We start from the raw sequence: 25,293 nt of genomic DNA on the forward strand, positions 1-25,293 counted from the left end.
CAGGTGTCGTCAAGTTATATATTTTATCATGTCAAATAAACTAAAAGACTAGCAATGAGAAAACAAATATTATGTCACAGTATTTATTTGAATTTACGGAAATAATTTTAATATTTTATGATTTTTCAACATTTATCTATGTGTGTGTGTATGTGTTGCATTGCTGATTAAGAAATTCTAAAACTGAAATAAATATTTAATTACTGCAATAACTTTCAAATTTGTATATACTTGATTCTTTTAAGCATTTAACAATTTATAACATAAAATGATTTTAATGTATTTTATGAAATTTATGTGAAATGACACAAAAAGTGATGTTTATCATTAGTAGTATTTTAAAATAGCTAATACAGAAACTTTTTCCATTTATACAACTTCGATTGTTCATATGATCCTAGAATTTTGTAAACAATGTGACAATTATTCAAATAATATTACAAACTAATTTCTACAAGCAACAATATTCATACATTTATCAATAATTATAAGAAATTTATATTTAATTTACACAATAATAGAAAATTCCGTAAACTCTGAAATAATCTAAAAGGACATTGCAACGAGAATAACATCCAATCATTTTAAATATACAAAGCCATCCACACTGTATCATCAAAATAAATAATTTCATCAGTTTCTTTCGATGATCAAACAGATAATTAACAATCATAGTATTTATTGCTATGACTGCTTCTGCTAAATATAGATTTAGTATCCATAACTAAATGTCCAGGCTAGAGCATAAAAATCCTAGAATGGTTATAGATGCTGCCACCGGGTTGACATAGGACTACTTGAAGATTCAATAGCCCTTGATATGGATTCATATAGCCCATGCCCTAACCACATTTGATTCAGTTGCCTGTATTTATCATGACACAGTCGAAGTGGATTCCCTCTTCGTAAACCTTGATCTGTTTCGCCATATTCGTCCAGGTAAGGCGGACAAGCAAACGATCCTCGATTCGAGATTCTTAGGAAAAGAATTTCACACTCTCGTATTCGTAAGAATAATCCTACTCCAGCTCCACATTTACTTGCGTGATATGTGCACGCACCGACCAGTGCATCGTTCAATTCAAATTGACAACAATAACTTTGAGAACATAACATTTCGCCACATACTAGGCACAGCGTCGGTGTTTTAGAATCTTCACGGACGCTATTTGGGCACGTAAACGACGATATCATGTTTATCAACTCACTATAATCTTCTGGAAGCTCCACTAATCTGTTAACTTTCAAAGGTTCTTTTATTATTGTGACTGTACTAGCACCAGATAGATGCATTTGAACAGTGGGATGACTTTTCCAAATATTTATTAATTTTATAATTATATCTAAATTTGGCTTTACTAATTCATCACATGTTGTCGGTAATCCCAAATATGCACAGATATTTTCATATGTAGCTCCATCTATTTTAGTTAGTTCTTCTGGTGCTGGAACATCACATATGTAATGAAAATAGAGAGCACAACATCTAAGAAAAGGCAAAGAAGCATTTGTGACTCGTCTCCATATATTAGCAACTACTTGAGTGCCAACATTAATGTTTAAAACTTGAGCCAATGTTAAGATAGATTCGGAGAATGTATTTTCAGTTGTCTCTGGGTTATCTACATCCATCTCTTCATTAAAGTCTGATGTTAATAATATTTTTACTATTAGGGATATAAATATAAGCTGCAAGGCATAAAATTCAAATATCCCACCAGTAATGATTGATGGTACAGCCTTAAAGCTTGTACAAAAAAGACTAGGAAATGAATTAATTAAAGGAATAAGCATTCCAAATGGATCCCAATCGAAAATACTTGGGCCTTCAGGTGAAGTTTTTAACAATAGAGTTAAAAGAGAAATTGCATTATTTTGGATAATATCCCTATCTGTCCATGTCACTTTTGTACTAGTACGTAATTGACATTTAGATCCCAATACAGCAGAAATTCTTGCAAGTCCTTCTAGACTGTCTCTTTGTCTAGATGATAAAGCACCTAATAAAGGTTTATTCATGTCACGGAGAAGAAATTCTATAGCATGAATACTGTATGCTGTTGATTTCCATGCTAATAATGGTACTCTTTCATCATCTTCATCTGGTTCGGTGCCAAATTCTTTTGTGTATATTGCTTGTGCAAAATGTTGAATTGTAGATATTAAATTTTCTGAAATGGATGGACCAGTTTGATTATAATTTAACTCAAACATATTTTCTACATTTCCAAGTTGATTACGAATAGCTTGTATATGACATGGAACTGGCATTATGCAATACCGACATGTCGGATCGTGTTCGTCTTGAATACATTTTGGTCTATGTAAATTATCACTTAATCCACATCTAACTTGCATTGTAATACTTAAAGCCTCCAACCATGTACGAAAATCAAGTTCAGGTTGATTTTGAGGAGTTGGTTGTAATGTTCTTAAAGCTGGTAAAAGAGGTAAAATAGTGTTACTGAGACATTCGCAAAGTGGGCAAAGATATTCATGTTTCTCCACATCAAAACTTGCCGGTTGTCGCAAACGGAATGGTCTTCTATTCTCTTTTGCAAGAACATTGTTAAAATATTCTTGCCAACAATTAACATGCATTACATGACCACAAGTACCAATATGTGGTGATGCACCGAGCTTTGCAGAAAGATATAATGGATCAGGTTCATTAGTGTTAGCCCTGTGTTGACAGAGAACTGTAGATTGTTGAATAAATGCAGCTAACACCATTGCTTGACCAGCTGCTGTTACAATTTGATCTTCCTGACACAAAATACAAGTTTTATAAGTTTCTTCACCGGATATTCTGGATGTTTGTCCAATACCAACAGCAACAGGTATTTTTTGAGGGCATTTTTTTGAATTCATACTAGAGTCTTGGTCATTAGATTTATTCACATCTAAAGCTGCTTCTTCAAATAATTCAGCATTCTTTTTCATAAAATGTTTCTGCATAGCAGCCATTTGTGCCATTATTCTTGCTCGTTTTTCTGCTGCCATTTTTGTTCTCCATTCTTTATCAGTTTCAACATTTTCTGTACGTGATGCAGTAGGTGTTGTACTAACATCCATTGGAGTATTACCAGCAACTTCTCTGTATCTTGTTAAAATCCATGTTAATAAATCTTTATGAGCTTCTATACGTGGAGTACTAGATAAACCTTCTAACAATTTATAGATTTTCCACTTTGCAGCCCTTGTTGTAAAAGCAAAAAAAGGATAATAACCAGATTCTTGTTCTTGAAGAGCATACCCAATAAGATGTAAAATTTTATGTACTTGTGATTCTGAAAATCTACGAGGTTTACAATTAAGTGCTCTTTCTAATACAATTTGCATAATATGTAACATAACATCACATTGTAATAAATTAGTTACTAAACTAAATACTTCTGTTAATTTAGGAAGTTTAGGAGGTGGACAACATTGTAATTCTCCTAAAGCTTTTCTTCGTTTTCGTTGTGTTTCTTCAGAGTTACTTACTTCCTCTTTTGTATAATGATAAAAGAATACATTATATTCCGAATATAAGTGAGGTTTTAGTTCATATACGCCTTTCCCTCCTGATACTTGTGAAGGTTTTTTAAAATCTGCAATATCTTGTATTACCTTTTCCATTTCAGTTTCCAAATATGTATCATCTGATAATGTTTTACTAAGCTCTGAATGAGAAAGAGGTTTAATACATAATTGTTGAATGATTTCTTTTTTCAAAATATCATCAGCAGTAACTTGTCCAACTCCAAGTACATATCTTTCTCCTATTATTGTTATAAGTAATCCTAGAAATTCTTCAACTAAAGTTTGCCTGATACTTTCATCTTCAAGATATTTGACAGCATTTACATCAAAGTCTGAACTTGCCCATTGTAAAAGATTAAATTTATTTAAAACATGGATCAAAAATTCATTACTTTCTATTAAAGATGCTCCGGCTTGAAGCAAGATAATATCTCTGTCTAACATTTCTGAACGGCATTTAACATTGTGATAAAAATATAACTGATTCAACAATGAATATCCATTCCTCTTCCACATACCACTATGTACTTGTGCAATCATTACTTGAGTTGCTAATACCGGTTCTATGATCTGTTCTAATGTTGGCTTTGTATGATTGATAAACTCTGCACACTGAAAATGTAAGTCATGCATTTCAAGATATGGAAAAAGACCTGCTAAAAATCTGGAAAGTGGGAGATGTATAGATACTGGTTCAGATGATACATCATATTGGAGACATGTTGCACTATGATCTGCTAATTCTCTCACTTGAGGTGGACCAATCTCATGTCCTGGCTGTTCATATAGCTTTCTTAAAACTAACCGAAAAGCTTTTATTAGAACAATTTGATCTGAACCACACCATTGTAATGCAAGACTAATAACTGGAGATAGTCTAATATGTAAATTAAATGCAGATTCCCACTCAGGTTCATATTCCATATGCTGACCAACTTGTCTCACTACAGAATCCATGCATTGCATACTGCTAAGTAATGTGAGCAAAAGTGAAAGTCCTTGTAAAAAGCTTTTTCTTAATTCATCAGTCCAAACATCTGGCTTGGAGCTTAGTAAATATCGTAAATCTTGGAGCATATATAGAGCTCTTTTAAATGAAGTATTAGGAGTATCTCTTTCAAATTCCAACTTTCCTGCTGCATTACATCTTCGTGAACTTTCCGAAATAAACGTGTTTAATAAGATAAACAGTACATCATGATGTGCAATAAGATGATGCGCTAATGTTGGAACTGTAAATAATTGTACAGAGAATGAGACAATAGAAAATGAATGATCATGATCATCTCTTATGTAATCTTTCATAATAGAACCATAATTATATGTAAAAACAATCGCTAGAGCTCTTTTGCTTTCATATTCCATAAGCATTCCAGACATTAGTAATCTGTGCCATGCTGTTCTTGCAGATTTCCATAACTGTGAATCTTTCATAAGTATACCTTCTACAATGGAAATAACTGGTAATTTTGTATTGAGCGCAACATTACTGAAAAGCACTCTAAAACTTTCACAGGGATTTATAAATTGTTGTAACCAATGTAAAAGTAACATAGCAAATATTTGGTGAGCAATTACATGAGCATGAACTACAAGTACTTTTAATGCTCGATTGCTATGTCGCGATGTGAATTTCTCAATATCATTCTGTAATTCTTTACACTCATGGAATTCTGCACATTTTACAACAGCTCTACCATCCCTATCAACACTTGTTACAAACTCTAATGCATCTCTTTGTGAGCAATGCATAACACGTATAAGAGTACTAATTACTTGATCAAATGTATGAGTCTCATCATTGAAAAGAACTGTACAATAATCTCCTATACAATAATCATCATCCGCTGTATTATTAGAACACAAATCAGGAGGTAATCCAATTGTATGTTCCAAAGATAACATTGTATGGCAATATCTTAATATTGCCTCAAAAGTTATTACTGCTCTTTCTGCTATATCTCCAGGTAATTTATTTCCACGAGATTCTTTAGCTTGTATTCCAGCTAAATGTGTGTTACAAAATGGTTCTTTTTTCCAAGCTTCTATATCTCCACAATCGCAAAATCCTCCACCACTAGAAGTACCCATTCTATACTTATGATTACGATGAGCTGATTGCTTAAAACAATCTGCGCACAAGACACATGTTGAATCCACACCACACTCTCTACAACTATATGTAGCCTCACCCATTTTGAACACTTTACCGCATATCACATTATCCATTTGACTTAGTTCTTTTAGTACAATATTTGGATCTCCATTACAAATAAATTCTTTTAAAGTATTAAAAAGTACTTTCTTTGCTGCTTCTTCATCAAAAACCCAATCTAGACAATTGGTATTTCGTTGTGGACTATATATCCGTGGAACCCAGACTCTCCAATGCTCATTAAAATGGGTACATGACAGTATTCCTTTATTCATTTTCTCCATCCATACATTTACGCATGAATGACTAAAATTTTGGAAAGTAGACAAAGATGGTGGTGGCTCCATATCTTCAGTATTTTGATATAGATGTTCTTGTAAATTTTCACTACTCATTATTGTAATTTAAATTGCCAAAACAATGTGTACTGAAATGATAAATATTGTGGATTAAAGTTTCATGCATATTCTTTAATATTAAAAGTTCTAATATTAAATTTAATATACTTTTACATTTAATATAATTTTATAATTAAATATTTATATTATATTGTAATTTATGTACATATATGTAAAACATAATGAATTTTCAAATTTTATTTTAAAAACATAAATTTGATAAAAGTTATACTAACCACAGAATCAACACAGTTCTTGATATAATGTATCAACATAAAGTAGATGCATTGTACATTGTTCTTTACATTCTTATTTGATCCAACATGTCAACATTGAATAGATCAAAATCATTCACAGAATTTTATTACTCAATGTATCTTAGTCCATATAAATTATGTGATTTGATACAATTTCACTACTTCACATAATGTTCTCATTTCTATTCAATCATTATCTGAAAGTGATAGGTTACCAACGATTTATAGTCCATGAAATTTCCATACGGTATAACAGTATTCTTCAATTACAAAATTGCACTTAATCTTAACTGCCTATTCATCAAATCAAATGTCTAAATAATTCGAGAAATCGAAATCTTTTTAGTTTCGTAATAGACAAAAATTAAATACTATGTTACGAAATTTTATATACTACGCAGAGCGAACAACATTTCAATTTAAAAGACTATTTTATAGGTGTAGTTAAACTTTTCGTTAAATCGAACTATTTTTAACTTTCTTTGAAGACGATACTTACTATTATGATGACCAGGCCAAGGTTAATAAAAGATATTGAAAAGTTCTTTGTTACACAAAATCTGTATGTGATCCTTCAACTACGTGCGTCACAGTGCTTGACAGCAGTCGCTTTATGATAATCGTTCGCGTTAAAGACGTGGATATTCGATGATATCAGTCAACCAAGTTTTGACATTTCAAAACGAAATGATAAGCAATACTTTTACACAGTTAAATTGAACAATGCACAAGATGGCCTATGAAGTTTAGAGACTGAAATCATATATATGTTAGATATGCTTCCGTTTTAATATTTGTTCTTGACTGCAGCGCTCAAAAAATTGGCTAGAAATATATTAAATATTTGGTAATAGTTAGCAATTTGGTCAGTATCTCTGATTTTTTTTAAACTTTAATATGTTGAAAGGGTTATTTAAATGAACAAAATATCACAAAAAAGTGTTGCAAACAATATTAATAAGTATTTTTAATTTTACTCTATTTTAGAACTAAACTTATATCTAACTTTAATCTAGCAAAAGCCCCAGAAAATTTCGTCATTTTTATTTTGCGTAACACTCGAATGTCACTAGTCGGCAGCCAATAATTGCAATCAAATCCTATTTATATTTACTACCTTATCTCGTTGGACAGACTATATTACCTTTTAGTTTCTTTTACAACTGAGTAATATAAATTTAATTAGTTGGTAACAGTAAATCATTAATAGGGAATTTGCTCGTGTAAAATCAGTCGGTTCGTGTCCTTTTCAGTTCATAACGTTGTTGCAGAAACACGTGGTGAAGAGTGTGATTATTGAATTTAAAGCGAAGTACGAAAGTAATTACGTAAGTAAGGGTGTCAGACTAAATATTAAATTATATTCTATATGAGTATAACAGAAAGAATCATTTACTTTTACTTTATTTTATTATATTAGTATGTACACTTATGTAGCATCAATTCGCATACTGATAATATTCATTGTAACTATTTAAATATAAATGGAGTAACGAATATAGTATAATTTAATATTAATTGTTTAAATTTTTCACTTGCTGTCTATAGATTAAATTAAAGATTGTTAAAATTAAACTGAAATTATATGTCAGATAAACGTTGGTAAACAGTACTAGAATGTGTATATTATATCCTGTAACTTGTCATATAGCATCTAAATACCAACAAGTAAAGTTTCATAAAGTACATGATATTTATATTTTCAAGTTAAATCTAGTTTTTATTTAAAAATTGAAGACATATAAATTTCAAATCAAAATATAATTATTTATTGTATTGCACCATATCGTGAAAGTACTATAGAACATTTTATTTGATAATATAAATCTAAAAAATAATCTAAAATTTATATTTTATAATAACTTAATTCTTTTGCAGAATGCCTCTTGCTAAAGATTTTCTTCATCCAAGTCCAGCTGAAGAGAAAAGGAAGCACAAGTTAAAAAGACTTGTACAAAAACCAAATAGTTATTTTATGGATGTGAAATGCCCTGGATGTTATGCCATCAAAACCATCTTTTCACATGCACAGAGATCGGTAGAATGTGATGGATGTCGTACAATATTATGCACATCTACAGGTGGCAAAGCACGTTTAACAGAAGGTTGCTCATTTAGAAGAAAGGTCCAATGTTAATGTAACCACGATTAAGGCAACATAATGATATACACAGACATTTCTCTTTATATTCAATAAATAAACAGAATTATTGTAAAAATTAACAAAATTAATTTTATTTATTATATCCCAGCTTTGTTTGTGATAAGAACTGTAAAACAATCTTATTCTTCAATAATTTTGAAGCTGAAGCATATAGTTTAAAAGAAAAAGAGTGAGCTTAGTTATACAGGGTGGTTGGTAACTGGTGGTACAAGCGGAAAAGGGGTGATTCTACGCGAAAAAAGAAGTCGAAAATATAGAATAAAAATTTTTCGTTTGAGGCTTTGTTTTCAAGAAAATCGATTTTGAATTTTCGCTCGGCACGCGTGCACTTTATCACGTCTCGTTATAACGGATCTCACTGTAGATCGTTGTCTCGATGGAAAAATTTAAAAGAAAAAAATTTTTATCCTATATTTTTGACTTCTTTTTTCGCGTAGAATCACCCCCTTTCCACTTGTACCACTAGTTACCAATCACCCTATATATAAAATACATTTCACCCGTCCCCTTCTTTATATAGAAAATGCGATAAATATAGGTAATTAACACAATTTTTTTTTATTTTGAGTTACATCCATTTATGATAAGTTTAACAGTATATTAAATTTGTTATTTATGATAAAATACGAACAAATATTTTTAATAACTTCTAGCTGGATAAGTTATATGCAATAATACATAAAAATGATTTATATAAACAAATTATTGGATTAAGGCGTGAAATATGATATAACTTAATGTCAAATGGTTTAATTTACTATTTAAGAATGCAGGATTGCATTATACGCTTGAAATATGCCTGGTGCCACTTCTACCGAACGAGACTTCAAAGATAACTGTAATTGAAATAAGTTGATTATTAAACATTTTAAAAGATAAAAACTACAAAAATTTAGATCTAGGTTTTAACTTACAGTAACATCAGGATTTCCTGGTTGAATTTTCAATTCATTTAATACCCAAACAGTATTTGTTAATTTAAGAGATTGATATAACATATCTTGCCCTTCAACATTTCTTTTAGCAATTGTAAATACATTATTCTGTTGCATTTTTTGTACAACTTGATCTGCCGTCAGCATTACTCCTTTTAATGTGTATTGTACCTGAAATATTTAAATGTTTCCACTTATTTAAAAAGAGCTAGAGAATTTAATGACAATATAGATGAGGAAATTAATACCTCATTCTGTGCTGGTATATCTTTCCATGTACTAAGAAATACTCTTTTATCTAATTGTCCATCTTCTGCAAAATATACATTCATGGGAACAATACAAGCAAAATAAAACACATCAATATTATTTTTTATTGCGACTTGAAGATTATTCAAGGGATCCATTCGTTGCACTGCACCAGCAGTAGATAATACTACACTAGTATCTATACTAGCACCAGGATTTAAAGGACTTGGTACTTGCAATGATGCAGCTGGTATTAAACCAAAACTGTTTTTGTTTAATTGTATTGCAAAACAACCCATAGGTTGCATTGCTTTATTTGTAAATGTCATATCCATACTAATTTGTCCATTTCTATTGTAGAATAAATAAAAATAAATTTTTATTATAACATATTAGTCTTACTCTCATTATAAAATAAATAAAAATATATATAATAAATAAATAAATATTTATGTCTTTTGTACTTACTTCCTTGAGAATGTTCCCCATATGTCAAATCCTTTGCCTTTTTCAGCAGGTAACCAATTAACTTTAGGTGCTGTATAAGAAGTGGGACCTTGATTAAAACCAAATATGTCACCAAGAAGTCCAGTAGTAGTTTGAGACACAACAGGTGCACTACTTCCAGCATCAGTCCCACCCAAAATTCCATCTAAGCCACTTCCTAATAAGTCTAAACCCAATCCTGATTGAGGAGCTGGTGTTGGAGTGACCATAGTTGAACCACCTACAACACAATTTAATGTAACACGATTTATAAGGTCAATGGAAATACTAGTAAGCAATAAAAGTTTTGTGTACCAATATCCATACTAAGAAGATCGCCTATTAAAGAATCTTGAGCAGGAATAACTTGAGCATGAGGTTGTGCACTATGTTGAGTTGAATCTTCACTTGAATTACTTCTAGCAGGCAATGATCTCCTAGTACCTGCTGCTCTACCTTCAACGAAAGCAGTAGGTGGTTTATGATATACAGAAGCTAAACTTGAAATATGGCATATTAATTCATCTAGTAGTGTTGGTTCTAACAAGTCAGTTTCTTCTGAAATAAGAGGTTTCTCAGCAAGTACAACTTCTTTGGCAGCTGCTGGATCTGTACTAAGTAATCGCCAATAAATAAATCCTCGATCTCGTAAATCAGGATTATCAGAATCTTGAGTCGCTAAACTAAGAACTTGTTGAACTAGTTCTTGAGTATCCGTAGGTCTTTTAAGGAACAATTTAACAATTGCTGTGAGTAGTTGCAATTGAACTTGTGTATTTTCATCATGGAATCCTTCTAAGAAACTTTCAAGTAATTCATCTGCATTATCAATACGTTCTGCATATTCTCCAATAATCCATATCATAGATGCGCGTGCCTCAGGTTCATCAAGTGTATCCAAATTTTCACAAAGAGTTGAAATAATACTTTCGTACTTGTTTGGATATTTCCGGAAAATGTCTTTTATAACAACAATTGCTTCTTGAACAACATAATTTACCTAATACAACAAAAATATGTATAAGAACATCCAAACTAATAATTATTGTTTTAAGTATATTTTGAAATACCTTTGTTTGTATGAGGTCTAAAAGAGTTGAAACACATCGTTCAGCGGATGGTTCAACTTTAATGGCACAACGACCAATAGCTCTCACAGCTTTTCGTACGAAATCCACATCAACTTCTGTAGCATATTCTTTCAGTTCGGATAAAACCTGAGCTATATTAGCTTGGGAAGCTAAACGAATCATAATGTCTAACTTTTCAAGTTTAACATAAATAGGATCGTTATATTTAACAAAGAAAACTTTCATTTCATGTTTTAAAATATCTGGACGTTTTTGTACAATAAGGTTTATATTTCGCAATGCTACATATTGCACCTCGGGTTCAGAGCTAAGTAAAGTTACCAGGGGTGGAGCTAATTTTTTTGTTAATGTGCCAACAAAATCAGATTCTGATTGTAACATTTCTATTAATTTCATTAGTACCTATATAAAAAAAGAACCTATTTTTAAAGAATGAAATAATCATTTCTAATGTTAACTATAAATATTAATTTTTCACTAAATATACACCTTAACAGCAGATAGAACAACTGCTGCATTAGCATGAGCTAAACGAGGAGTAATACGTTCACAAATGCTTTGTGCTTCACGATCATCTTTTGGTGAGTAATTTGCAAGGGAGTCTAAAATAAAAACTTGACCCCATTCTGTACATTCATTGAGTGCTGTTAATAATTTATTAATAGTCTGTGCATTCATTTCAACTAGAGGTTGTCCACTAGGACTTGCTTCGTTAATTTCAGATAAAGCAGCTACTGCATTTGCAACAACCTAATATAAAAATTGAATGGAATAATAAATAATGATTTTTATGTTGATACTAAGTGAGAAATAAATTTAAGTTATTTACCATGGGATTACTATCAGACAGAAGATCTTTTAATTGATCCAGAAAGCCTTGATCTTCAACTAATGCTGCGTTAATATCGTAAAGCTTGGCCACACAAACAGCTGCAGTTTTACGAACATATGGATCCTCATCCTTCAGGCATTTTCGCAGTGGTTCACAGAGGTACTCAGTAATCTTGTCCACGCGTATACAACCCATTGTGCGAACTGCTAATGCTCGGATCAGCGGATTTGGGTCCTCGCAATCCTGCGCAAAAATCGGGCAAGCCAGGGATTCAAGTCTAGTCACAGCAGTGGCTATCTATCTCAACCCATGAATTTTAACGAAGTAGAAAGTGGTATGGTACCTTTGTCATCGGAGATGTCGCTAGCTCCTTTTGCGTGTCAGAACGAAAAAGGTCAAATTGGTCACCGTCACCATTTTGATTAATTGTTAAATATTATACTTATCAACCATTTAATGTAATATGATGCAGAACTGATCATTTTTTAAAGAGCACGAGATATTCATCTTAAGATTTTTCTGTTTATAGTTCTTTACTTTTTATAGCGATTTATAAATTAAGATTAAATTATAAATTTCACATTAAGAGAGTTCAGTGTCATGCACATAAGAATATGTTACATGATATTTATTCAAACATTTAAAAATGTATACATCAAAGTGTTCATAGTAATTGCATTATGAAATATTAATTTTAACACTGATTACATTTATCAATGAAGATTAAAATTTTGTATAAAGAACAAAACACTTTGCGTGCAGATAGTGTAAATATATGCACTGCATACAAGCAGCAATTTATAATGCAGTCATACATATAAAATGGACATTTAAGGAACTGGTTTATTCATGCTGTTTACACGGTAAACATTATATCTAAAAAATAAATTTTTGATTCTACTATTGAGATTATTTTACATCTAATCTTCTTGTAAGACCAATTAAATCCTAAATATAATTATATATAGCTGTGTTATTATACAACTTTTCTATAAGCTGTTTAAATATAAATAACATTTTTATGGCTTGTAGAAAAAGTTCCATGCTCAATTTTGAAAATCAGCATAAAATATATTAGTGCATTAATATTAAAAAAAACTAACACATATATTGTGAGCTCCTTCAGTGAATTTTTTAATAATTTTGCTAAATATTACAACTGTTATAATTCCATTCCTATTTTCAATGCTTAACTGAAGAAAAATACTGGAATTTGGTGGTAACAACTCACAAACCAATAAAAAGATTATTAATATATTCTTATGTAATTTAAGATATTTAAGATGAGTGCCATATTTCATTCAGCCAAATTCCAGTCTCGTGCCCTTTGAAAAATAAGCAATTCATTAAGAAAAAGAAATAATACATTCCGTCCCATAACGCAGACAGCTCTGTGCAAACTGATGTAATTTGCAAAGCACGGTCTGTACATGATGTGAGGCAGGCTGCAAAATTAATGTCAAATTTACTTGAAAAATTTTTAGAACTTAAAAAGAATTACTACACAAAGTTTTTCCAGCTTGCCTCTTTGCAGACAGAGACTCTCAACATCATCCAAGTGTCATTAAAATATATAGAGGGTAAAAGTGCATTAATAAAACATAGTAAGTATTTATTAAGTTTTTAAGCTACATTACCTTAACAAATGTGTTGACAGCCATAATGGCCATATCTGGTTGACTTTTGGCATAATTCATCAGGTACAAATACACCAGCTTTTTGAGTTCTAAGTTATCTGTTTGCATACAGTTGACCACGTCAGGGAAAAGTGCTGATACATCTTTACCCACTGTCATGGATGCAATTACCTAAACATAATTAATATTATATTTGAATAAGTAATAAATAAATAATAAAAAAATATTCACAATAAAGTTGAAAATAACTATACTGACTGTGATTAATTGTTAAAATAATATTGCTATTAATTAAGTAAAGATACCACTATAATTTATGCTTAGTTTAATAAAAATGAATATTTCAAACAATTCATTATAGATTTGTGTTCTTGTAGAAAGAAGATGCCTAAAATGTACTGTCTAACGTAATGCATATACTATAGTATTATTAAAATTTCTCAAATTTGAGAAATTATTGTATGCTTTTACTTCATCCTTTTCTTTGGTCAGCATGAAACAGATTTACCAAAAAAAATTGTATGTTTATAACTTATAAATGTCTAAAGCAAAATATTTTGATATTAACAATGATTTTTATGACTTACCTTTTATAAAAATATATTGCCTTTTAAAAGCATACCAATGCTGCATAAAACTACTCAACTATTCATGAAATATAAACGTTTAATTGAAAGAATATCAAATTGTCATATGTTTTGTTATTGCTTGTAACTTATTTCCATTTTATACAAAATTATGAATAATTAGGACATTTTAACAATAAATTAACTCACCTTTTTCACAGCTTCTTTCTTTTTTTCCTTTTTGTCATTGTTCAACTCTGATTTAAGTTCAAATATCTCCCCCTTCTTAGTAGTAGTGAAATATTTTGAATCTGTCATTTTAGATTTTTGAAAGAGCTTTCCACAATAATATTGTTGATAATTAAATCAACACTCTGAAAACAAATAGCGATGTACTGCGAATGCAATAATATCGTGTGAAAATTAAATAAGGATTCAATATAGCAAACCATAGCTTGGATCAATGTTCAAGATATATGTATATATAGTAGCATTCTACTAAACTAACTATAATATGAGATATTTAGAATTTTGTCACCTTCAATAAAAAATCAAAGTATTCTTTATATTTTTATTAAAAATATATAAACTACCATATAATAACGATCCATAATTAAAAATCTTGTACACCCTTATTTTCTATATGCTTTCGTTTTACGAGGTTTATGAAATTCTAATCATTAACATTTACGACAATTGGTACGATTACTAAGAAATGTTACTAACAGAATATTTCCTTTTGATATACCTTAACTATTTTAAGCAATCGAAAATATATGAGAAATTATCCACTGACAGAACATTGACAATTCTACGAGCAAAACGCCCTCCAATCATGGAGTAAAAACTCTCACGATCACGTTCGTATATGTAATACGTAGACACAGATCCGATGATTTGTCAGACCTTTTGTGGTGGGAGACACGGTCGTATATGTACGCGGCGTGGTTTCATCCGATAGTCTTAAACCATAGACTACCTTGTATATAAGTAACGACTTTACTTTTTCTGTATGTAACGAGAACTAATAGATTATAAATTGATTTTTTATTTGGAAAATGTATAAATTTGAAATAAAAGTAAGTTGTTCTTCGAACAAAGACGCTTTAATAAATATGAAGCAATTTTTATTTTAATCCCCATTATTACAAAATTTGAAACACTACTTTTGAATATATATTTAAAATTCATAACAATATGAACAAAGTATCAAATGAATTGCAAGTACGTAATTTGTTTCTTTTATTAAATTTAAACATTCCGTTTATCTGAAAATCTATTCGTGGTATGTGCAACGCGAGCATAAAAAAGATTATATATTTCATATAAAAAGTGCTATAAATGCGAGAATAATTTCAACTAAAAATTAAAGATATAGGGACTTCTTTTAATTTTACTAATAAACATAGCAGAATTACTAAACAAATACTACATGAGATTTAAAAAAAAAAACATGCCCTTATTTTAATTCGCGTTCTATTCTTTAACAAGCAAGGTCGTAACTTTTCCAATTATAACTGTAATTATACTAACAATAATTCGCAGAATAGGTACTTCATCTAATATTTTAACATATTTTCTGTTCTATATATATCCATCTAAAATTAAAAACATAATAAACAAAATAAAAAATGTAACGTTTAATTGAGTATGTTATGATCTTTTATCTTCCAGCTGAAATAATTAAAACTTAACGTAATTATATATAGTTACAATATACATTTATATAATAATGCTATGTCAAGGATATGAGTACATCACATTCAATTTATGATACTGTTCATTCCAACGATTGTTGGATTCAAAATATTTAAAGCAAATTACTGCAGTCTATAATACGTACTATTAGACTATACAATTGTATGTAACAAAATTAAAATCTGTTTTAATCTATCAGTCACTTGCACAATTTAAATTAGAGTTATAATCAAGCTATTGTAAGCACGCTTGGACTTTCTCAATCCATTCTTGCGCAGTTGCTGCGTCGCCAGCACAAAAGTTATATGTTCGTCTGTTTGTACGAAGCTGCAAATATAAAGACATATAATAGAAATTTCATTTTTGAAAATATAATAAATGATACAAAATGAGACATTTACATCAAAGAATGATTTATCATCTGTTTTCTTTGGTGGCCCTGGCATTGGTTGAGCTGGAGTTACAGAAACTACTTCAGCTAGATCTGTAAAATTATAAATATTTATAAATTTATACTGTAGCATTCCAATTTTGAATTATTTTCTACATACCTATATATCCTTTACAATGAGAATCTTCCATGGCATCATAATACCTTAGTTGATGTTTTATAGAATCTAATACGAACCACCTCTGTTTCCAGCCTTTAAGCAAAGCACCTCGTTTATAAAGGTAACCTTCATGAGTTCTATTTTCAGCAACATTACTAGAGAATTGTTCGTAATATTGTTGTGAAGAGGTTTGTATTGTAGTAACACCTAGATGTGAATTGTTAATATCATTAAATAAAATAATACATAACATTGCTCAATCATATAATCATAGTTTACAAGAAAAGTTTATAAAGCCATAATGTAATATTCGTACTTGAATTTACGCTTCCATTATCACCACCACTTCGCGTAAGTGTATGTGTTTGTAAATTATCAGTTACTGCCTTATATTTTGTACAATTTTTTGGTACTGCATCAGCACACTTGTCATGACATACATGGCCACAGTCTACACATCGTAAACCAGCTTTTACTGGCCCCCACAATACGCCAGAACAAGCATCACAGTGAGTTGGTGTAGCTGAATCTAATCGTTCAAACCTTTAAAAACGAGAATGTAAAGTTATTCAGCATTCAGTTATTTCATTTTAAAGAAAGCTTTATGATTATAAAAATTACCTATGGGGATGTGCATAAACGGAACCATCATTTCCAGAAGTACTTCCACTAGCAAGTTTGCCTCTTAAAAGTAGTTCTAATGTAGAACGTTTATGAATCAATCGACCGTGATATCTGACTAATGCAGTGCTAAATGATGCGTGTCTCTATTTATAGAATAAAAGATGTTATCATTTTTACATCATATATCCATAGATGAGTACATCATTTTTAAATAGTTACAGTGTTTGTTACTAACAGCAAGTGAATCTGTATTTGGCAGTTCAAGTTTGTCCCAAAGAACTTTCCATTTTTGAGGTAAATGACCCAATTCAGTTTCTAATCTATGTATCTCTTCTAAAAGATGAGAAAATTGATCGGGTACCATTGAACTTACACCATCATACCTATAATACATCATAATATAAATAGTATAATTCGAAAAGGAAGGAAAATATAACATAAATTTAATCTTACCCTTGTGTAACTACTTTGCGATTACTTTTAACTACACCATCAGCAGCTTCTGCTTCTTCTTCTTGTTGGGAATCTTGTTGTAATACTTCTAAGTCATATGCAGGTCCATGAGCCAGTTCTTCTTCTAAATAATATTGCCAAATATCAAGATTTGGCAAATGCGATACGGGTCTTAATACCATGTTTTCAGTATTGGGAGTATACATGAAATTATAAAACAAGGGACACCGTGCGTGTTGTTTTTCGATGTAATCAAATATGCTTTGACCGAGATTGCATCCTGTATTTGTCCCTGCTAATCTACCTCCAGGATAAATTGTTTCGTCATCACTACCTGTATCTACACCTTTATGATGACTTGTCAATGATCCCCTTTTGTCTTCAACAGCAGTAATGCCACATTCCACTCTATCGAATTCGCAGTCCAATAAAAATGTACGAAAACGGCAAGAAACCGAATGATATGCTAAGAATTTTAGGTAATATTCGTTGAATTCAAATGCTAATGGAAATTGCTTTTGAATTTGATGCACTATATCAAGAAATTGAAGAAAAGTGGGCGTAAAATTTGTTGTTTGAGAATTTGCTGCAAGATTACTTCTGTGCCCAAATCTATGTCCGAATCCAAGCCATTCCTTCTCGATTAAAGTTCGAAAACCCTCGATAGTTCTATAGTGTGGGTCAAGACATACTTGAGCAACAGAACACACTGTTGCTGTGGTATCCCAACCTTCCTCTAAACAAACAGCTACTGATGAGCCTTGAACATCCATTAAATCTATTACAGCACCAGCTAATTGCATTAAATTTTGAAGTTGTTGTAACCATTCTGAACTTTCAATTAATCTAAAATTTCGAATATTATTTATCAGAAATTATATCTAATGAAATCATATTTTCTCTAAATAGATTATACATACTTATAAAAACTTTGGTCAGGTTCTACATTTGGAGAGCTAGGAACACATGCTCGCATAAGTTTCTTAAATGCAGCTTTGGTATGTCTTACATCGTAATATTCCACTGGGATAAAGTCTGTTTTTGGTGCTGATTCCGCTTTAACACCCTATTGCATTCAAACGATTAATTTTGTGAAATTACATCATATGCAACTAAAAAAATTTAATTTAAAATTATCTTACTTTCATATGAGCTTTTTCACCAAGAATATATAATGCAGCACGTTGGAAAGTATGAACGCATTCAGTACCACTGTCTGAATCTGCAGAATGTCTAACAGTTCCACGTTGATGAACTGAAGTTAAAGAGACTTGGGAATTATGTCTCTTATCTTTTAATGAACCCCAACGACCAAAATTCTTAGGTCCTTTACCTCCTGATGAACTGTAAAAAATAACACATATATTAATTAACCAATCTTTTATTGATTTCATAAAATTTTAATTAAAAGGTATATATATGTGTAGCGGATCGGTATCAATAGGACGCCGATAGGTCGAGGCATCAACGCGGCACAACACCTCCCGGGCGATCCGCGGGTACCAACCGTCAACACCAGAGGGCTACGACAACAACGAGTTTGTCTATCTCGCTAGCGATCGAATATACGAGCGAATGATACAAATACCGCACCTAGCGAGACTCCCTGTACGTGTAAGGCAGGGACTACCGGGCATAGTCTTACTGACCAGTCCATCGGTAGTCCCGGGACGAAACGCAACTCTCTTTTCATCTGGCAGCGACAACCTTCCGCCACAGTGGGGTTTGGTTTTTAACGCTATAGTGTGACCCCAAAGCTATATATGTATATACCTTAATGTTCCAATAGCTTTATTAAATGGATTTCGTCGTGATTGTTCGGGTGTAGCATTGCGATCTTCAGCAGCTAACAATAAAGAATCAATACTAAGAGAACTATCAGACATTCCCCATGCAGAACCTTGTCTTAGCGCAGATAACGGAGTAGCAGCTACAAGAGCCATAATATATTTTTCTTGCTCTAAAGATGATGTGGTTTCTGATGATGTTGCTAAGAATATAAAACAAATATTTAAGAATATTATAAAAAATTACACATTTCAAAACACTTTCTTAACAGATACCTTTTAAATTACCAGCAGATGCTGGATGAGCTTTCAGCATACCCATGACACCTTTCCCATGATAACCAGCACCTCTAATTAAAAGTGCTTTTGTTCTTGGGTGCCTCCATGTGACAGCAGGTATTCTATTATGTCTATAAAGTCGACAGAATCTACGAATACTTTCATCTGATACTGATGAGGGAACTATAAGAAGTGCAGGATAACTTCTGCAAATCATATAGGCACAATTCACAGAAGATAATCGAAATGGTTCATTTCTACGATTATTGTGTGGCCCATTTGAATACAATCCTAATCGATACCAATCTCTGACATAACTACGTTCCGATAATCGTTCTAAGGTTTTAGCATCAGTTGGTGGTTGAGTTACAATACCAGGAATTTCAAAATCATCTACTGTAAGGATGGTATATAAAATGGTAAATAGACTGAGAATTATTGGAATATCAGAAATATTAAACGTTTAACTTACCACTAAGATCGTCATCATGACTTAAATCATTATTATCTGTAACTGGTAAACTCATTCGACCAGGTGATGTCATGTACTTATTATTAGTAATCATGTTCATATTTGGCAAGACGTATTTTTGTCTTTTAGATGACTGCTTTGGTTTAAAACCAGCTTTACGTGCAGTCTTTAAAAGTGTTTTCTTAGCAAACCCTCTAAAAGAAAAATCATTTTATTGTGATAAATGATAAACATAAAAAAAGTTAAATAAGAAATTACTTACTTAAGAGTAGCATTCTTTTCTTTTCCTTTGTGATGTGCAGTCTGAGTAACTAATACTTGTCCATTGAAAGCAAAATGATGAAAAATGTGTGGTGGATACCGAGCTTTATGAACTAATTTTCTTAAAGTCTCAATATTCTCAGGTGTAACTTCTTCATCGAAGGCTAACTTTATCAATTGAAAAGTACATGATCGCAACTGAAGACCTTCTTGTAAACATTGATCTAAATGTGCTAAATGTTGCACCGCAACTCGTTTCTCTTTAGTTAAGGATGTTACAGGAAAAGCACGAACTACTAATTGTTCACAAGCAAATGGATCACAAGGTATTCCTTTAAATACAATTCTATAATTAGTAAGGAAAATTGCGCCTTCTGCTGGTAAGAGTGGTGGTATCTTTGGTAACCCTGCAGAACTCTCTTCCCTCCCATCTGGTAAAAGATAAACACGCAAACCATCCATAATAACTTCTTCACCAGGTAACATATTAGGTGTCAAAATTTTAGGTTTCTGAATAGGAGGTAATCTTTTGCTTTCTCTATGTATAGCTTCAAGAGTTTCAATATGCATATGAACAACACCAGGAACCATTTGATGTAGGCATCTAACATGTTCAGCACTTACACCTCCTTCAGTACAAACACGATCTACAAATCGTGACACCATTCGAATAACAGCACTACCAGTTTCTCCGGGATCAGTTTCTTCAAAACCAGACTCTGCATCACCACTATCGCTTGCTACACTATTTGTAATACTATTACTTGCTCTTTCATCATCATAAATATTATCTTGACGATGAGTCTTTGCCCCTATATCTAACGGAACCAATAAATAAACCATCCTATTTGCATAATGAATTGCTTGACTATACATGGTACTTTCTTCACTTGCAGTAAGTTCCTTTTGTTTCTCTGGATCTATTGTTGGCCAAATCCTCATTTGTTCAGCAGCTATTTCAAGAGCCGATGGTTCTTGAATTTGATAAATTGAATACCGATCGCGAAATGGAAATTCCTTGCCATCACGTGGACTAATAGGACTTAAGATACCATCATTTATAAGCCGTGGTGGAGAATTTTCACCAGGGAGATATAAACGTTTAATATCTTTTTGAACGTCCAAATAAAAAGCATCTTCCCAAAATTGTTGATTTTGCCATACAGGATGTTCTTGAATACAGGTGTAAGCAAATTGAATTACTCCTGTGCAAAGTTTTCTACAAAATGCTGTAGCAAGGGGAAGAAGTGCAGCAGCAACTCCATGCTCATCCATGGATGAATCATCTTGCAATGCACAATTCATTAACCGGACTACAAGATCAAATTGTTGATGTTCTAGCATGGCTTTGTTTCCAACAACATGCTGTGATAATTCCATGCAAAGCGCTAAACGAGCAGCTTTGCTTTTCAAAGCTCTTAAAACAGCTGGGAACGTTTTACGGGCATCAGATATTTTATTCTCAAATATACAATTTATACAGTTACGCAGAACTTCCAGTCTACGTGCAGAATTGCTAACCAAATGTCTAGTATCATGAACAAATGAAATATGTGGACCCATAGGTACAATACGAGGCTGTGATGGCCTTAATGACGATAATCTATACACAAAATGTTCAATATAAGTATAAAATATCATAGTCATGTTACATATGTAAAAATATATCAATATTATTTCTAATACTAACCTAACTTTAAGATTATTTTTGGCAAGACCCTCATCTATAATTGCTTGAACTTGTTCTGGATTAATGCGCGGTAAAAGCGGCTGATGTATCCTAGCAAATGCTCCTTCAGGTGGTTTTAAAATTTTTTGTACATATGGTTGAGGATTTGGATTTTCATTTGTGTACAATTGTTGTGCTAATTCTTGAATATGTGTTAAAATAAGCCCTAATATCGAAATGATATTTATTGTATATAATACTTTATCATTATTAATTATATGTTTTGTTACTGTTACTTACTATGATCTTGTGCTTCTTGTTTTAACTGATCACTTAAATTATTATACAATTCATCCCACACATCACAAGGCCTCCACGGTGGTCCCCTTTCTGCAATAAAGGAAGTAAAAAACATGCAATCCAGAACTCTGGTTGTAAAGTCACAATCCGTTAAGCCACGTTCTCCAAGAAAAGCTGCCTAGAAATAAGAAATACAATTTATATGTTTCCCTTTTATCTTTAAACACTATAAAGTGGATAGAACCAATAATAATATAAAGACCTTATGAAATGTTATGACAGGCTTTGGATGAATTCTTATTAATGTCAGGCAGCTCCTATATCCTTGCAATAATTGAGCAAAAGTTCTCATAAAAACTGCCCGTAATTCTTTATCTAACATAGGAGAGTGAGGAGCTCTTGTTGCAAGTGGTGGAAAAGCATAATCTGCACAAGCTAATTCTGGTTGTAATACTAAAGATAATGCATCTTGTGTTTGTGATAGAAGTGGTTCTGGAAGTAATGGAAGTGCTACTCCATCTGGAACCATAATAGAACCTCCATCCAAATCAGCGACTATTACATCCATCTGCAAAAGAATTTAACATTTAATAAAAAATCGTTATAATAAAATAAAACATATTATATAATTCTATTGAACATCTTACAAGTTCTGCAACTTCATGTTTCAATGAACTATGTACACCCATGATAAATGGAGTAGGTGTACTGAGTACTTCAACTAAAGCTGCTGGTAGAAGAGGAATGTAAACATGCGTGTATCTAAATGGATACATTAGTGCAGTAAGCGCACGACATCCTTCAGTTAATCGTGAATAACTTGCAGAATGAAAAAGTATTTTATGTTCTGTCATAACAGCACAGAACAATACTAGTACATTACGAATTCCTATAAAATATAACTATATTTTAATAAAAAGTATAAACAAGAACATATTTGTAATAATAGCTGTTTTACACTTACCTAGTTGTTGAAATAAAAGATTTACACTACTGTGTGTTATTGGAAGGGAAGGACTAATTGGAGGCTGAAGTGCTTGACGATCACCTGCACCAATGCTAAATCTTACTTGTGGTCCACCAGCAGGTGGTACTTGTATACAACCTAATATGTTTCCTACCAAAGTTTCTAATGGTATTCCGAGATTTTCTACATATACTGTGTATATAATACCAAGGCAATTCTGAAGCAACAATATAAAAATATTATTGTTACATATAGAAATATGATCATAGTCTCAAACTAGGCAAAATGTCACATACTCTGAAAGTTTCAATGTAATCAAGTCTGGAAACCAGCACCAGACATTTAGGTGCATACATAATGCTGTGATGTGCTATTGTGGGTATTGTTCTAACCAAGGAACGACTATCACCATCTACAGGATCTTCTTCTTCATCTACAGGCTTACTTGGCAATATAGACACTGTTTCATTGAAACACATACAAGCACAATAATGACGATTTGCATCAATATCAGTTAAAATAGATACAAAAAATCGTGGTTCTTGTCTTTCTGTAGATAAAGCCCATCCCTGTGGTTGACAAAACTATAAAATAAAATTAATTGAGAAAAGATTAGTTATAAGAAATAAAAATGTAATAAAGAAAAGTCTTACCCATTCTATTCCTTCTATAAATGGTGTATCTGGCCAATCCTTTTCTGGAAACCTTTGTAAAATGATTCCATTACTTATACCCCCTCCTATAAACATAAATAAAATTACATATTATATCAACTTTTTTGTTATTGTACTTTGATAAATTATATCTTTGTAGTACAAATATTTAAATTTCTTAAACAATATAAAATATTAATAATACTTCAATAATTCGTAACACACAAATAAAAATTATTTACTGTAAATATCTTTAAATATTTATGCTATTGAAGATATACAAAATATATATATATATGTGTGTGTATATACTTTATTATACAAGCTTACTTGCTAAGATTACTTATTGTTACACACCTTAAATGTTTGACAATCATGTATATAAAAATATCGATATATTTTTACTTTCGTTAAAAATAAAAACTTACTCTCTTTTTCGTGGTCGTAGCCGACCACAACAAAGTAGTCGGCTAACCGAGACATTTCGGTATACTCGTGGGGGTTCGTGGGGGTGATAGCGCCCAACATCCCACGTAGATTTTAATACACGTGATTTCATGGACCGTATCCTATCAAGCAACAATCAACTACCTTGTGTCAACGTTACACATAAATATGCATCAATATGCAAATTAATTGAAAAATATGATAAACATTTTTGAATTTATATTTTTTCATTCAAACAACACAAATTTCAGAGTAAAGCACCAAAAACGTGATATCGTTGTAAATACATTTAAAAAATTTTCTCGAAAAACAAATTTCAAGCGGTGGTTGAAATGTTGTAGGCATCGCACGCACCGTTGAAAGGAGATACTTCACATTCGTTACGTTTAGAAAATGAATTCACCCGTCATCACAAGAGCATACAATATTCTATTTATTTTATAAAACACAATATGATGCCACACCCCGAAGCTTTAATCCATAACCTTCCAAACTCAAGCGCCACATTGGGTGTTTGTTGAACCGCGTATGAACCAAAACGCGCCACAGATATACAAACGAAGAGACGAATGCGCTATAATTCCCATTTAATTTTACTTTTTTTGTCTTCTGCTTGGGTCACTGAGAATACTTTAAATCTGAAAACATTCGCATTATTAGAGGCGCTACTTTCATGCTACTTTATAGCGCGTTCATAGTGAAATTATTGCATAACAGTTACATGTATAACACCCCTATATGTATATAATAATGTCTTCTTTAAATTTATCAAATAATTTTATATTTTGAATAGAAAAATGAATCTGAATGTTCTTTAATTTAATTAAAAATTGTTAT

The 25,293-nt window shown here is 31.6% G+C and overlaps 4 protein-coding genes across 10 annotated transcripts; 1 reads left to right on the top strand and 3 right to left on the bottom strand.

Moving 5' to 3' along the window:
• Nucleotides 1-292: 292 nt before the first annotated feature.
• On the bottom strand, nucleotides 293-7,099 carry LOC100745746 (E3 ubiquitin-protein ligase UBR2). Its single transcript, XM_012387443.3, has 3 exons — nucleotides 6,835-7,099; nucleotides 6,315-6,532; nucleotides 293-6,107 (listed from the first exon to the last, which is right to left on the bottom strand). The coding sequence occupies exon 3, from the start codon at nucleotides 6,073-6,075 to the stop codon at nucleotides 763-765; it is 5,313 nt and encodes a 1,770-aa protein (XP_012242866.1). The 5' UTR covers nucleotides 6,076-6,107; nucleotides 6,315-6,532; nucleotides 6,835-7,099; the 3' UTR covers nucleotides 293-762.
• Nucleotides 7,100-7,515: 416 nt separating this feature from the next.
• Nucleotides 7,516-8,563, top strand: LOC100746384 (40S ribosomal protein S27). The gene is made up of 2 exons (XM_003490730.4): nucleotides 7,516-7,663; nucleotides 8,214-8,563. The coding sequence occupies exon 2, from the start codon at nucleotides 8,215-8,217 to the stop codon at nucleotides 8,470-8,472; it is 258 nt and encodes an 85-aa protein (XP_003490778.1). The 5' UTR covers nucleotides 7,516-7,663; nucleotide 8,214; the 3' UTR covers nucleotides 8,473-8,563.
• A 469-nt stretch (nucleotides 8,564-9,032) lies between these two features.
• On the bottom strand, nucleotides 9,033-15,201 carry LOC100746062 (AP-1 complex subunit beta-1). Of its 5 annotated transcripts, none has more exons than XM_033321604.1 (14): nucleotides 15,044-15,201; nucleotides 14,506-14,669; nucleotides 14,317-14,374; nucleotides 14,201-14,211; nucleotides 13,730-13,900; nucleotides 12,436-12,462; nucleotides 12,090-12,335; nucleotides 11,750-12,010; nucleotides 11,240-11,662; nucleotides 10,485-11,169; nucleotides 10,152-10,410; nucleotides 9,683-10,034; nucleotides 9,414-9,605; nucleotides 9,033-9,335 (listed from the first exon to the last, which is right to left on the bottom strand). In XM_033321604.1, exons 2-14 carry the CDS (start codon nucleotides 14,611-14,613, stop codon nucleotides 9,261-9,263), a joined length of 2,868 nt encoding a protein of 955 aa, XP_033177495.1. In that variant the 5' UTR covers nucleotides 14,614-14,669; nucleotides 15,044-15,201; the 3' UTR covers nucleotides 9,033-9,260. The 5 variants fall into 5 exon arrangements, with proteins under 5 accessions (XP_033177495.1, XP_033177496.1, XP_033177497.1 ...); XM_033321605.1 differs by having other exon boundaries at nucleotides 15,022-15,173; XM_033321606.1 differs by lacking the exon at nucleotides 12,436-12,462.
• A 537-nt stretch (nucleotides 15,202-15,738) lies between these two features.
• Nucleotides 15,739-25,146, bottom strand: LOC100745865 (myotubularin-related protein 13). 3 transcript variants are annotated; one of them, XM_012387424.3, is made up of 22 exons: nucleotides 24,811-25,146; nucleotides 24,438-24,578; nucleotides 24,010-24,095; nucleotides 23,653-23,940; nucleotides 23,354-23,573; nucleotides 23,037-23,278; nucleotides 22,652-22,957; nucleotides 22,390-22,567; nucleotides 22,111-22,315; nucleotides 20,422-22,023; nucleotides 20,160-20,353; nucleotides 19,685-20,083; nucleotides 19,395-19,611; nucleotides 18,764-18,965; nucleotides 18,542-18,687; nucleotides 17,622-18,467; nucleotides 17,404-17,551; nucleotides 17,166-17,311; nucleotides 16,861-17,087; nucleotides 16,545-16,751; nucleotides 16,395-16,477; nucleotides 15,739-16,320 (listed from the first exon to the last, which is right to left on the bottom strand). In XM_012387424.3, the coding sequence occupies exons 2-22, from the start codon at nucleotides 24,535-24,537 to the stop codon at nucleotides 16,228-16,230; spliced, it is 6,135 nt and encodes a 2,044-aa protein (XP_012242847.1). In that variant the 5' UTR covers nucleotides 24,538-24,578; nucleotides 24,811-25,146; the 3' UTR covers nucleotides 15,739-16,227. The 3 variants fall into 3 exon arrangements, with proteins under 3 accessions (XP_012242847.1, XP_012242849.1, XP_003490773.1); XM_012387426.3 differs by having other exon boundaries at nucleotides 19,685-20,080; nucleotides 24,438-25,146; XM_003490725.4 differs by having other exon boundaries at nucleotides 24,438-25,146.
• Between the last annotated feature and the right edge of the window lie 147 nt (nucleotides 25,147-25,293).

The sequence above is a fragment of the Bombus impatiens genome, unplaced genomic scaffold, assembly GCF_000188095.3.
Source record: "Bombus impatiens unplaced genomic scaffold, BIMP_2.2 scf_0474, whole genome shotgun sequence".
Lineage (NCBI taxonomy): Eukaryota > Metazoa > Arthropoda > Insecta > Hymenoptera > Apidae > Bombus > Bombus impatiens.

Bases quoted from the DNA above. Each gene is read 5' to 3' on its own strand.
- LOC100745865 (XM_012387424.3), bottom strand. From the start codon at position 24,537: ATGTTGGGCGCTATCACCCCCACGAACCCCCACGAGTATACCGAAATG. The intron at 22,958-23,036 runs GTAAGATGTTCA...ATTCTTTTGCAG, and splicing joins AACATGAAGTTGCAGAACTT to ATGGATGTAATAGTCGCTGA. The intron at 18,468-18,541 runs GTATGTATAATC...TCGAAATTTTAG, and splicing joins CCTGACCAAAGTTTTTATAA to ATTAATTGAAAGTTCAGAAT.
- LOC100746062 (XM_033321604.1), bottom strand. From the start codon at position 14,613: ATGACAGATTCAAAATATTTCACTACTACTAAGAAGGGGGAGATATTT. The intron at 12,463-13,729 runs GTAATGTAGCTT...GACACGCAAAAG, and splicing joins CTGTCAACACATTTGTTAAG to GAGCTAGCGACATCTCCGAT. The intron at 9,606-9,682 runs GTATTAATTTCC...TAAATATTTCAG, and splicing joins ATATACCAGCACAGAATGAG to GTACAATACACATTAAAAGG.
- LOC100745746 (XM_012387443.3), bottom strand. From the start codon at position 6,075: ATGAGTAGTGAAAATTTACAAGAACATCTATATCAAAATACTGAAGAT.
- LOC100746384 (XM_003490730.4), top strand. From the start codon at position 8,215: ATGCCTCTTGCTAAAGATTTTCTTCATCCAAGTCCAGCTGAAGAGAAA.